Here is a 13,097-nt window from a genome sequence, read left to right on the forward strand (position 1 = left end):
CCATTTTCATCTCTTTGAGAGATTGCTAAATGTCAATGGGAACGCCTATTACATGTTCTTTGACCTGCCAGCTTTCAGGTACAAAGGCCATGTGAGAATAGAGCAGGTAACTGACTTCTTATCGAACGACAAGGCCCGCAACGTGCTGCCTCCTGCACGTTTTACTTAGGCAGCACACACTGAGAAAAAAACACCAGCAAAACAAAAAAACCACAGAGTATTTCTAGTAGTATACTTGACTAGAAATAGTATAGTCCGCATCAGAAGCAGACGCTCTCCTGCTGTGCGCTACACGTGAGAAAGAGCAACTTGGACAATGTCCCGACCTAATTCCCTTCACACTGTCCGAGGTTCATGTGTAAAAACAGCCCCTGTTTATGCATTACCACATGTCCCAGACCGACTGTAGCACTGTAATTTTCTTTAAGTGGACAAAACACTCCAGTCAACTTGTATCATGTCTAAATAACTGTCTGAAAAATATGGCTACGCTGTGAAAATGACTTATTTTCACAGCGCAGCAATAAAAATAAGTTATTCTGAGTCAGGAAAGAAGCAGTTCCAAGCACATCAGTTTTCATTTGAAAAATATAAAACTTTAATAAAGGCTACATCTCTCAATAATTACAATAATTATAGGTCCATGTAAATCTTTAAATGAAACTCTTTATATAATGTATAATTTACAGTTTAGATAGAATGAACCAAAACAAAAAAAAAGGCTGTGGTGTAAAAACAAAACACCAAAACATGATTACAGGATATTAAAAGCATAAAAATATCTTTTCAACATAAAACCCTTCTGAAAACCAAGGGATATATATTAAAACCCTGAAACAGGGTAGCACATGGTATGGCATCCATGTAGGCACAGGTGCTGTACTCATAAAACACCAGCGATCGTGTGTTTGTACGTGTTTTGTTTGTGTATGTGTGCATCACATGTGTCGGTATCCATACTTCAGAATGCATAATTACAATGTATACAGGAGCTCTGCTATATACGGTGTTATTGTAACAACATTCAAAAGATATTGGAGCCATAATTCTTCAACGTTCACTTTTTTTTGTCTTTTTTTTGTCTTTTTTGACACGCTAGCTGAACTCCTCAAAGAAGTCGTTCTCGGTGACCCAAACTGGTTCTCGTTAGCACAAGTCATTTTGGTGTGGGGGCTGTAAACACTGCCATTATTAGGTGGTGCAACTTGTGCTCCGGGTCTCGTCTCTGTGTGTAATCTACAACGGTTTCTACCCCCCATCCCTGTGCAATGCCTGGTTTACAAACAAAGGCACAACAAAAAAGATTGAACTTTGTCGATCGAGACAAAGCGAAAAGGAGGGGGAGGGAGGGAGGCCGAGAGGACGAGGGAGAGGAAATGCTAGTGTGAAAAACTTGCTTATTATAAACTATCAGCAGCATATAAGACTGGGATTGACCATTAAAAGAGTGGAGGGAGTGCGCCTCGGACAAGACCACCGCTAAGAGACGTGGCTACAAGGCTATAAGAAGTGCTAGGCTAGCGTCACGTCCTCTGTGTAACTTAGAACACTAAACTATATCACCACAGTATTCTCCCAATATTCAAAGCAGCTTACCCATTGGCTGTAAAAAAGGGAGGGCGAGGAACACAGGTTTAAGAAGACTCGGGGGAGGGGACAACAGGGGGAAGGTCATTTTCAATAAATACTTAATAAAAACTTTCAACTCATGACAAAAAGCATCTATATATATAATACATGTATATATACATATATGCATGTATGTATATGCACACGTATGGACGTTTTTGTAACGATGTTGGAGTGTAATGTTAAGAGCAGGTCGGTGGCGCTGCGCATTCACCTCCTGCAAGTCCATCAGTCTGTCACACATCACAAGACAACAGTCATCTACATCTTCAGTGGTTATATTCAAGAAGAGGCGGGGTCTCGCGCCCGCCACTGGCCTCCGGTCATCGTCGTCATCCTTGGATTGGTCTGTCATTCCCTTGTGTTTCTAAGGCTGATTGGCTGAGAAAGTCGGGGAGGGGCAGCGCCTCCTCTGTGTTCGGCATACTTCATTGGCTCGTCTTCCTTCAATCGCTCCTCTTGTGCTGGATATATTAACTCTGTTTAGCTTAATATTAAGAAAAAGAAACAAACAAAGAAACCAAAAAAAAGGAGTCCAGAGTGTTCTTGTAAATTACAGTCTCTTGCTCAAGTGATTTAGCTTTTGGTTGGGTGGGGGGAAGGGCATTAGTTGGTTGGCACAAAGTGGCCTTTAGTCCATCCTCTCCACCTTGCCCAGGACCTTGCCCTCATACATGGGCAACACAGTGGCATCCTCCCACACCTCCTCGAACACTGCACCGCACTCAAACTCATCACTCGCCTTCTTGAAGTAGTACCTGAGAAGGGAAAAACAAAAAAGAGAGGTTTGTGATTAGAAAACGTGGAGCGTAGGTGAGAACTCAAACAAAACCTGACAGAGTGGCAGCAGGATGCATCTGATGTATTTCATCGTGTTTTAAAGCGCTTTGAGGCACCTACACGACTACTTACATATACACGCTCGCGCACAACTCCCTTTAGTCCAAATCAAACACAGACACACACACTCTGAGAGCCAGAAATGGATCCTGCTCAAAACAACTTAGTCATAGCCTTCAATGCCATCCCTGCTCACTTCAAAGGTAGAGCCTGACTCCACATCACACCGCTGCGCAAACAGAGTTGAACCCTCCGTTTACACACTCCCTGTGATAATTCAAGCTGCTAGAAAAAGCCTGTTTGTGTGCGTGTTCATCTATGTGTGCTCATCCACTTGTTCATCCTGACTGCTAGCCATTCTGCAAATGCCTTTCTGTCCTGTAAGGCCTTATTAAAGTTGAAGGGTTAATTAGACGCTGTCTTAAGCCCCCCCCCTAGCCTCTCTCTCTCTCTTTTTCTCTCTTCTTCAGTGCCTTTCCTCCCTCTCTGTGTCTCCATGGCTTATAATTGGGCTGGCTGTCAAATGAAGGGCATTTCTGTCACACAGGTTGACATTTCAGGTGCCCGAGAGTCTGCTTGTGACTGCAAGACTGCGCTCTGCTGTCTGCACGTAAACACACACGTACTATGTTTCCCTGTTACGCACATGCACACACACTTCGGGCAGCTTTCCGATCACCAGCCGAGAACAGAGGAAAAAAGAGGCAACAGGAAGGGAAGAAAGCAGGGGGAAGCAGAGCAGAGGCCTTCCCTGGCTCGGTGAGTGGGTGTGATGGGTTGGATGCGTGCCGAGACTGAGGGGCTTTACCCTAGAAGGGGGAGGGACGGTGGCGACTGCTCAGACGGGCTCCTGGAGGTCAAGGGGTCACCTAGCTAACCCACTCTTCTTCTTCTCTCAAGCAGAGATAACTCACAGGGTATAGCTTGGTTCCAGTGACTGTGAAGTCTCCTGGAGCTCCTAATGATTTCTCCTCTCTACTTTAAACCCAGCAAAAGATCAGCAGGAGGGGATATAATGATAAGCTTTGTAATGGAAAAATGCCTCATTTTGCCCATGTGTGCCTGTGTTCAGAATATAAAAAAGGAGAAAAAAGGGGGAAACGGCTCACTGTTTTATGAGCTCAGCTTAGAGTCATTCAAACAACACATGTACAGAGGGGCGTACAAAAATGTACACATGCAGCCCTACTTTCCATGTTGATTGTTACACACAAATAAAAGAGAGAGGGGCCCGCTTTATCACAGCTGCAAAACTTAAAACTGTACTACAGCGTGCAGAGGTGCGACAGCAGCGATAGTTTTCTTTAATCATCTGACATTTATGCACACGTTTCCTCTGTTGATTTAACTTTCTGGTTTAATTCATTGTTTCATTCCTAGCTCTCGAAGCGTGTTACCCTTTTTAAAAATTATTAATAGAAGAAAACGCTACATTTTCACTCACAAATAGTTCAAAGTCATCACTTTGTTGCAGAGAGTGAGACAGAGAGACACAGGAGTCTTTCCATTGGAACATGTTTTATGTGGCAGGATTTTTCTCTCTTCACAACATCTGGCACCAATATCGTCTGGCAGAGCTGCGGCGTACTGTTCTCAGCTGTACTGCTGCCATGTCCAAATTAACCAACTCCACACATTCTGCTGCCATTGAAGCCAGACGCTTCATCCCCACCTCCCCCCCTTTTCACTCGCTCGCTGAAGAGTTATGGGATAGCAGGGGTGCAACGACTTGTGTTTTGCAGGCCTTCTTCTTCTTCTGTCTTGCCTAACAAACAGATGTGACTAAAACCTGATGTTGATGTCACGGGCATGCAAGGCTACATTTGTTTTCAGAGGCACTGGAACAACTTTTTTGATAAATTAAGGTTGAACTTCCTGGACTGTGGAACCCCTGATTCAGAATTTTCTTTAAAACTGTCTATTACTTTTGAAACTACCTTAAGTCTTCACTATGTGAAGGAATTTCCCCTCATCATTTCAAACAGGAGGTATTTCTCCTGCATTAACTGTCATTAGAAGAAGAAGGTGCCTCCAGCATTTGATTCTAATGCCTGATGCAATAGTGTGGAGGAGGAATTTGAGGGCCTTGCAATGGTCTTTGTGCACAAAATAAAATGGCCCAGGCTTCAAAGCCATATTTATTAAGGCTGCCTAAGCATGGAAATCAGTACCAGATGTGAGAAAAAAAATTGCTGCAGAATATCCCCTCTGCTCCCCTCCCCGATTTTTGTAAGCTTCGAATACAGCGGATCAGCCCAGTTTCTTTTCAACTATCAGGCTCCAGTATTTCACACTCCCACTTAGCAGACAAGCACATAAAAGCACAATAACAAATGCCCATCCAAACACAGATGACTAGCCCTGTCGTGACGCTAAACACATCCGAGCATGTATCTGCAAGTGTGATCTGTGCGCACTTTCCAGTGGCGCATGCTTACCGGTAGTTGCCTTTCTTGCTAAGCTGTTCCTTGAAGTGGCCCAGGGTGAGGCAGTGGGTCTTCATCATGCTGCGATAAGGAATTTCCTCTCCACAGAAAAAGTAGGTGACCACCAGCTCCTTAGACCTGAACATGCAAAATCAAAATTGTAAGATTTAAAACTTGGTTGTTTTCAGTTGGCTTTAAAAATCCACCACATTCACTGACATATATATGAAGGGGGCTGATTATTTTGAAGAACCAGGGGCTATTGGGCAATGTGGGAGAGAGGTAGAATGTCACATCTAATCCTATTTTTCTTTAAGAAAGGAGTTCAAAGACAAAGCAAAGCTGACTCTCTAAGAAGAGAGGAGAATGAAAATCTGAGGGTGAAAACTCATAAATGACAGAATTACAAAATAAGTGAGTAATGGTGTTTGGAAAACTAGAAAGTAATTGTGAAAGTAATAAAGACTGAGCTTTAGAAACAAAGGATTTAGCAAAAGTACAAATAAAAGAGCTCTTACTCGTCTGCTTGGACTCCAGGGCTGGCTAAAGAGTTGCTTCCCGTGGGGAAGACAGCTGCCGGGTGGTTCCTGTCTCTCTGAAGGTTGCTGGCTCCAGTTGAATGTCTGTGAAAATCACAAGATTAATGACAAATCAATATTCTTCGTATAAATACAAAGAAAAGAAACTGGACTTCATTTATAGAGTGTTGTGTTGTAGCAAATCAAGTGCACAACTGTTTTGTCTACAAGGTTTCCTACCTTTGTTTTGGTGGCTTGGAAACCTCTTCTAGTCTGCGACAGGCTTCTTCTAGCTGTGCCAGGGTGTTGGGAGGGGGTAGGGGTGGCATTGCTGGGTCCTGAATGAAAGGGTGGCCTGGGTGATGGCCACGGAGGTGAGCCCCGTTGCCAATGCCACCACCACCCCAAGATGAGGAGGTTCGACCAGGCAGGGTCTTGGAGTCGAGCGGGTTGGACTTCTTCAGGCCTTGAGTGCTGTTAAAACAAATAAAGGGTCAGCCTCTTGAGCTGAGAACTCAGTGCACTTTTCTAAAGATCATTTCGTGCAAACAGACACTTACCTGTGTGGCTTGTGCTTTCCCTGCCTCTCACTCTCTAGGATCCACTGCCAAACATTCTGAGAGCGGTCGGTGGCAACTAGAGGAAGGCGTGGTGAAGACACGCCCTCATCGGAGGCCTTCACTGGCCGTTTGGACAAAGTGCTGCAGCGACTGGAGGAAGAAGGCAAATTAGCATCAGAGGAAGAGCAGCTCATCACAGGAAACATTTAAGGGACAGCTTATAAGTAAAACTCACGCAGGTGTGAAGTCGGAGTAATTGGCGCCCCCTTGAGGGCAGAGGCACTGCACACGCTGAGCCGCCTCGGCCTCGATTTGCTCCTTGGTCTTTGGCCCAGCGTGGTGATGGTGAATGTAGTGGTGGTGGATGTGCTTTGTAGACTGCCTGCCTGTCATCAGCACCTTAGAAGCCCCAGGATAAGCACCAAAGAAGGGCCCGTGGCCAGATGACACCACAGCACCAGTCCGGTCTGGCGAGCGTGAGCGTGGCGAGTGGCGAACCACTCCTGGTGACTGGCAGCCAGGTGTCTTGAGGACACGTGAAAGGTGCTCGTCTAGGATAGCTTGAGGATCTTCCTCACACTGGCTCGCAGATGGGAGCAGGGGGTGTTGGAGGGAGGTGCTGCTTATAAGGTCATTGCCCTCCTCCCTTTCCTCTTCCTGGACAATGAAAAGAGAATTTTTTACAATTTAAAGCAATTGACAAAACATTCATACAGTCACATGTGGGAAATGCAGCCAGCAGAGAAATTCATGTCTCAGCTTACACCAACTTATATCTATCGTTCTCTGAAGTCAGGGAGAGCAAACGCCTGGATAACTTGATTTGAGTTTCCTTTTTGCCGTACTGTTATCTTCGCTAACAGGCTTTGGGTGCGCTTCATCTATAATGCAGAGTGTGCCTGTGCTGCACAAAGAGACTGGCACTACACATATTCAGCAAACGTGCCACTGGAGAGTAACTAAGTACTAACTATTTGAAGGAACTTCAAGTGTGTCTAGAAACATAAGTTTGAAAGTTCCTCCAGATGAAATGGGGGAGAACATGGAGGAAAAGCGAAGTAGCAACTAAACCAAGACAGACTTTAAATCCCTTGGTCTGTACCCCGTTCTTCAACATGCTCAAACTGAGGTAAAGGCTTTTGTAGTGCAGCACAGAACCACTGCCTGAGCTAACTTGGATACAAGATACAATTTCCAAATAGCAGTAAGTGGAAGTAAGTGGAAGTGTCACAACTTAGAACATTTTTGAGAGCATCCATACCTCCTGGATCTGCTGCAGCCTCTCCTCCAGTGAGCTCATAGTCTCCTGCTCTCGCTTTAGCTTCTCCAGCCGGGCGATGAGTTGGGCAGCGAAGGCCGAGGGCTCAACGGGGGTCATCTCTTTAGGCAGCCGGTGTGTCCTCTGCAGGGTACACAAGACAGAGAAGAGGACACTTTAGAGTGTGTGCTAGTGTAACGACTTAGTGTTTCTGATGGATGCAATATGGTGCATTAATCCACTGCCCTTGCCCTAATCCTATCTTGTTCCAAAAATCCTGCTACTATTCCAAAGGCCTAATCCACATGCCCTTGCCCTCGAGCTAACCTGAACCTTCTCCGCTGCCCATCCCTCCCTAGATCTTCTCATGCCCAGTGCCCTTGGCAGTGCCAGGCTGCTGGGTGAGGGGGAGAGAAGGGGGTAGCAATGGCGGGTTAGCAGTTGGTCTCGCTCGGAGGGGAGGCCCCCTGCCTGCACCCTCTGTAGCCCGACCAAGCCATCAGCTAGGCAGCCTCTGAAGTCAGCACACTTCAAAGGGCCCTTGTCAAACATCAAACGCACACTAGGGGTGGGAGGGACATGCAGCTTTAAATCTCCGAATAAAAGCCAGATATCGACAGAGAAGCGAGAGCGAGGAGAGAGGGGAAGAAAAGGGAGAGGGGACAAAATTAACAGTGAGAAAAAAGAAGAGGATTGAGACGTACATTTGTGAAGTGGCAATGGTGGCAGAGAGAGAGAGGGAGAGCGCGAGACAGAGAAGGAGGGAAAAGAGGGAGGGAGAGGATAGAGGAGTCAAATACTGGGAAGATCTGAGGGGAAGTAGTAATTTATTTCCCGGCTGCATGCAGGGCAGCTCAGAGGTACTCTAGTCACATTATCCTCCTTTTTCTTTAACTATATGCGCCGGCTTCTCTCTCTCCCTTTCTTACTTTTTTGTTATTTGGCACACTGGCTTTCTTGATTTTGACTCTTTTTTTGTTGTTCCTCTCATCTCTTTGTAAACACGATGAAGGGAAGAAGAAGAAAGGCAAGCGGAGCTGCTGGCAAAGGAGCGCCAGCCCTGCACGGGGCCCCCGCTGCCTGGGGCTGGTGCATCATGGGAGACAGAGCCATCTCCAAATCAGGAGGGAGACATTAAAGGAGTGCAAGTGGGAAAGGAAAAGAGAGAGACTGAGAGAGAAAAAAGACAGAGAGGAAGAGAGAAAAGTGCGTGTGTGTGCGTGTGTGTGTGTGGGGGGGCGGGGGGGGCATTACTGTCAAATGCATGCACACACACACGCACACACACACACGCACACACACACACAAACACACACCTGTGTTTGGATATGAAGACAAAAGAATTGAATATTTATTTTCTTGCCTCTGCTAACCTGTGTCAATCTGTTTTGACCCAGTTCCTTAAACCTTTTCACAACTTCAGAAGGTCAAAAAAAATATATCTTGAATTCATCAGCGCACACAACCTGACCCAAATACTGATGGGACAAGATGGGAATACAGCAAAACTGGAACTGAATAGTGATGTGTCTCCTATTCATGTGCTGGAATTTAAATTGTAGTTTCAATAGCCGTACAGTTATTACTATTCCAGAAAACATACAACACTATCAGCTTTGTGACCTACAGTGACAGAGACGTGACAGCATTTACATTAACAGCCCCAGAGAAGTGACTCTAGATGTGGGAAGAAGGGGGATTTGAAACAGCAGAAGAAGAAGCAAAGTAATAGGCAAACCCTGCCGCCTTTAATGTGAAACTAGCGAGGGAACGAAATATAGTATTCTGTCACAACGCGAGCTCTGAAAATAAATACATAAATAAAGTGCAACTCCTTGAGGGGATTAGGACCCAGTTGTCTGTCAGTTGTGTAAAAGTTTGAGTTCACCAGATTACAAAAAAAGAAACACTAAGACAGGAAGCGAAACTTAAGGAAGTAGGACTTACTGGAAAGTGGGGTAGCGTAACCTGGCCATTGATCTTGACGCTGCGGTGCATCTCTCGCTGAAGCTGCTTCTTGGTACCCAGCTTGTAAGGAGGGATTCCATCTCTGTAACACAAAAAGACGGCATACATTTACATTAACTAATAAAAGACAATGAAGAACACACAAAATATCCTTATTTAGAAGTCGCTGACTACAATCATCCACCCGGTTTTGGATAGTTTGCCGATACTCATCACACATGTCACGCTACCTCTACATTAACCACTGGTGCATTAGCACTATTAGCCCGTCTTTGCGGAGGAGGGCCATTTGGCAGCAGCTCATCATGGAAGTTACTGACACCACCCAGAAATCACTCACTGGGCAAAGTACTGCTAAATCAAAAGGCCAGGGATCCCTTGAAGCCAAGACAAATAAAAAAACACATAACAAAACACACCAGGACAATGGCAGGGATATGCAAAACATCTCACTGTAGGCTTCAAAAGAAGAGCCCCACTGATAAGATTACATTGGCTCGTGTCAGCCCTGACTGTGGTTATTCAAAAAGCAAAACAATTATCACCAAACTGAGCAACTTGTTAAGAGTCAGAAAGTACAACAGACTAAAGCAGCCTAGCAAAAACTGTGATATATTAACATGAAAATAAAGATAGAGCCAGGAATGCTAGAAGTCTCGGGACAATTAGGCATTTATTCTGGGAATCTCATTCTCCGTTTTTCATTCTGTCTGCTTTTCCAGTCAGTTGCCACTTAAGCTGGGCCAATTATCTTGGCCGTTTTGGCTGCTCAGAAGTGCCTGACCTAGCCCAAACGCTACTTTTTCTGCTGCCTCTTTGAAATCTCACACTCATGCACATATGCACCCGCTGCCATCTTCGTTTGGCAAGCGCTCTGCTGTGAGCCTCTGATCTCAGCAACATCAAAAGGCTGGTTTGTAAGATAAGGTAATGTTTGAAGTTGGTGCTGCAGCATTCCCCAGCGTCCAAGTAAATCCATAAATAAGATATAAGCAAAAAGAGAAGAAAAAAATCCCCCTCCCACCCCATCTTCCACCCCCTTCCAAATCCTTCTCTTCTTGTTCTTTATCTGGGAAATGAGATTCAAATTTGCAGTGTCTTTTAACCACTATAAAAGGACACACAATCAAATTGTTCCCTCGAATGAGAGCCGGAGAGAGACAAGAGCTCAGGACAAGAACCAGAAAGATCTCTATGTCAAAGACTTTGTAAAGAACTGTTAAAAGGAGATGACTTTGACACATATCCTTGTTCAACAATTAGACATTTTTTGCATTTCTGTGCAAGATTTTCAGTGTGACATTGTCAAGAAGAGTCAGACAGTGAAGCCAGGCTGCCGATATCACCTGTGTTCCAGCGAACTTCTTGTAAGAGGGGCCTGCTTCCAAAATCAATGCTTCACAAACTGCACCCTTGAGACTACAAGCCATCATCCCTCAAGGCGCAGGAAGAAACACAGGAAACTCTTCAAAAGTAAAACTCAACAGCCCAGAGGAACTCGTGAGCTAACAAGAACCCCCAAATTAGAGGCAAAACATCCCAAACAAAGCTCGCCAACTTCCCCCTCGCTAACTATGTTTTTAACAATCCAAACTGTCCCCACCCCAGCGAACCATGTGATGGCTGAGCGCTTTGTCCAGGTTGGAGAAGAGAAAACATACTCTTTCATGGTTTCATGGGCCCTTACTTTATGGGGATCTCCTATTCAGTTGTGCAAGTCATTTTCAAAGCAGCCAGCCACCCTCTTATCCCGCTAAGCTCCCCTCACCTAACAATAGGCTGAAAGCGATTCAGTTAAGCCCTTTATACTCCGTGCACTTTATTTTCTCACTCCCTTGCACTTCGAGCCTCACCACTCCTGCTATTGGCTCTGGAGAGTGGAGGAGAGAAGCTGTGAAGCGCTGGGAGGTGATTTTTTTTCAGGGGTGTCCCTGCCTGGCCGTGAGGGGCGGGGGGGTTCCTTATGTCTTGTCCCAAGGTCTAGAAATGAGTAACCCCTGTGAAAGCCTCGCAGACACATGATCTCAGCACGCCACAGAGGCCAGTGGCAGGAAACCGACCCACCATGTGAGTAAGCCTTCTTTCATTTGGTGCCAACATTTTTCAATGAGTTTGTCTTGAGGCCCGAATGGCCATTTCCCTCCCCCCTCTCCTTCAGCTCTTCAAAGGGAAAAAGCGATTAGATAATATAAAAAAACAAGTCTGTTGTGGCAGAAGGGTGGGTGGGATGGATACATATCAACTTTGAGGAAAATGAGGCAACACCCCCACCCACATCAAGACGTTCTCATTTTTTTCCTCTCCTCTCTACAGCCTGTAACACATCAGAATAAACTTCAAAAGGTCTTCAGACATAATGACTTTCCCAGAGTTATCTCCCTGGAGGCCACAGCAACAACTGCACATTAATAGAATTACCTGGAGTCAATCATAGAGGATAATTGAAATAAATTACAGACCATTATTTTGCAACAGTGCAGTCCCCTGGCCCCAAGAAAAGCTGATTCTGTTGAAGTACAAGGCCAAATATTTTTCTTCACACCCCTACACTTTTTCCTGGAAAGTTGATGACTGAAATCTGGACCAGGCACGTTCAGATACTGGTGGAAATAAGAAAATTCCCAGACCTTTGGCCACTGTGAGTTGAAAGGAAATGAGCTTTTTGAAGCTGCTACATCTCCAGAGCCAGCTGGGTTTCAAATGAAACTGAACGGGTTTTGATTCCAATTTTTTTTTTTTTTTAATGCAAACACTTACACACTGCTGTCTGTCATCGACATGGAATCATCTGTTGTGGCATCGCTGGAGATCTCGCTGTCATTGGCACTGGTGGCAGGGGCAAAAATGTAGCCAGAGTTCACAAAGTACGGGCTGGCGATGTCTCCTCGACGGTGGGACCTGTGAATGATCCGGGAAAACATTTGCCTAGAGTTATTGTGATGTCTCTAGATATCAAATCAATACAGTTAAAAGAGGTGACACCCCTGGGGTATGGGGGTTGTGTTTATTTGCTGTTTCCTGCTGTTGTTTGTTATATCATAGTTATAAAAATGATTTGCGTCTGCTTGGACTTTGTCTTGCCGTCTTTCTCTGCAGATATCTCTGAGTCACTTTACTGAGAGTTTGGGGCCTGAGGAATGTGACAACAGTGCAATAGATGGAGCTGTAAGTCCTCTTTTTCTTGCCTCGTCTAGTATCACTCTCTCTTTCATGTTTTGCCTCCCTAAAATACAAGCATTCAGTTTTGGGGGGTGGTTATGGTTGGAGTGGGTGAAATGAGCAGCCGTGCTGTGTGTGAATGAACACCAGCGTTTCCCTTCTTTCTCTCTCCTCTGCTATCCCTCTACTCTTTCGCCATACTCCTGCTCTTTTCCACTTTGAAACTCCACTCTTGTTCCTTGGAGTGTTTTCTCCTCCATACCCTCCCTCTTTTATCTCTCTCTTTCTCTCTCTCGCTATCATCCAGTCTGGGGCCCCTCCTCTACCAACTCTCCCCTGCTTTCCTTTCTAAAGTCTCTCTCTTTCTCTGTCTTTTTACTCTCTCCTGCTGTGTTGCATTCCTGTTCCACTAGTGAAGGGGGTGGACAAGGAAGAAAGAGGGAAGAAGAGGGAGGGGGAACGAGCTTTAGAGGGGGAGTGAGAAGGAGAGAGGGAAAGGGGGAAGGAGGGCCCCTTTCTTTATGAGAATGCCTTCTGCCGGCAGTGCTGAGGAGAACCCCAGCATGACTAAAGCCGTAGGCCCCAAGCACAACCCTGACCTTTGGAAGGTCCACGCAAAGAGTCAGGTATTTAGCACAGCTGGCTCCTCACCCCCCCCCCCCCCCCCTCTTTCTCCATCTCTTTTCTTTCTTTCATGATCCCCCCCTTCCTGTATTCCCCCCTTTCCCTCCTCTTGTCT

The 13,097-nt window shown here is 45.6% G+C and overlaps 1 protein-coding gene across 4 annotated transcripts in view; it reads right to left on the reverse strand.

Moving 5' to 3' along the window:
* Nucleotides 1–586: 586 nt before the first annotated feature.
* LOC101484908 (axin-2) overlaps nucleotides 587–13,097 on the reverse strand; it is a 33,915-nt gene continuing 21,404 nt past the window's right edge. For all 4 annotated transcript variants that reach the window (XM_012917573.4, XM_012917571.4, XM_012917574.5 and 1 more), the window contains exons 3-11: nucleotides 11,957–12,097; nucleotides 9,179–9,281; nucleotides 7,235–7,375; nucleotides 6,209–6,630; nucleotides 5,974–6,123; nucleotides 5,654–5,887; nucleotides 5,414–5,518; nucleotides 4,908–5,033; nucleotides 587–2,387 (exon numbers count right to left, since the gene is read on the reverse strand). In XM_012917573.4, coding sequence (XP_012773027.2) covers nucleotides 2,261–2,387; nucleotides 4,908–5,033; nucleotides 5,414–5,518; nucleotides 5,654–5,887; nucleotides 5,974–6,123; nucleotides 6,209–6,630; nucleotides 7,235–7,375; nucleotides 9,179–9,281; nucleotides 11,957–12,097 — 1,549 coding nt within the window. In that variant the 3' untranslated portion in view covers nucleotides 587–2,260. The remainder of the gene's footprint in view (nucleotides 2,388–4,907; nucleotides 5,034–5,413; nucleotides 5,519–5,653; nucleotides 5,888–5,973; nucleotides 6,124–6,208; nucleotides 6,631–7,234; nucleotides 7,376–9,178; nucleotides 9,282–11,956; nucleotides 12,098–13,097) is intronic.

This window comes from Maylandia zebra, linkage group LG6, assembly GCF_041146795.1.
Source record: "Maylandia zebra isolate NMK-2024a linkage group LG6, Mzebra_GT3a, whole genome shotgun sequence".
Lineage (NCBI taxonomy): Eukaryota > Metazoa > Chordata > Actinopteri > Cichliformes > Cichlidae > Maylandia > Maylandia zebra.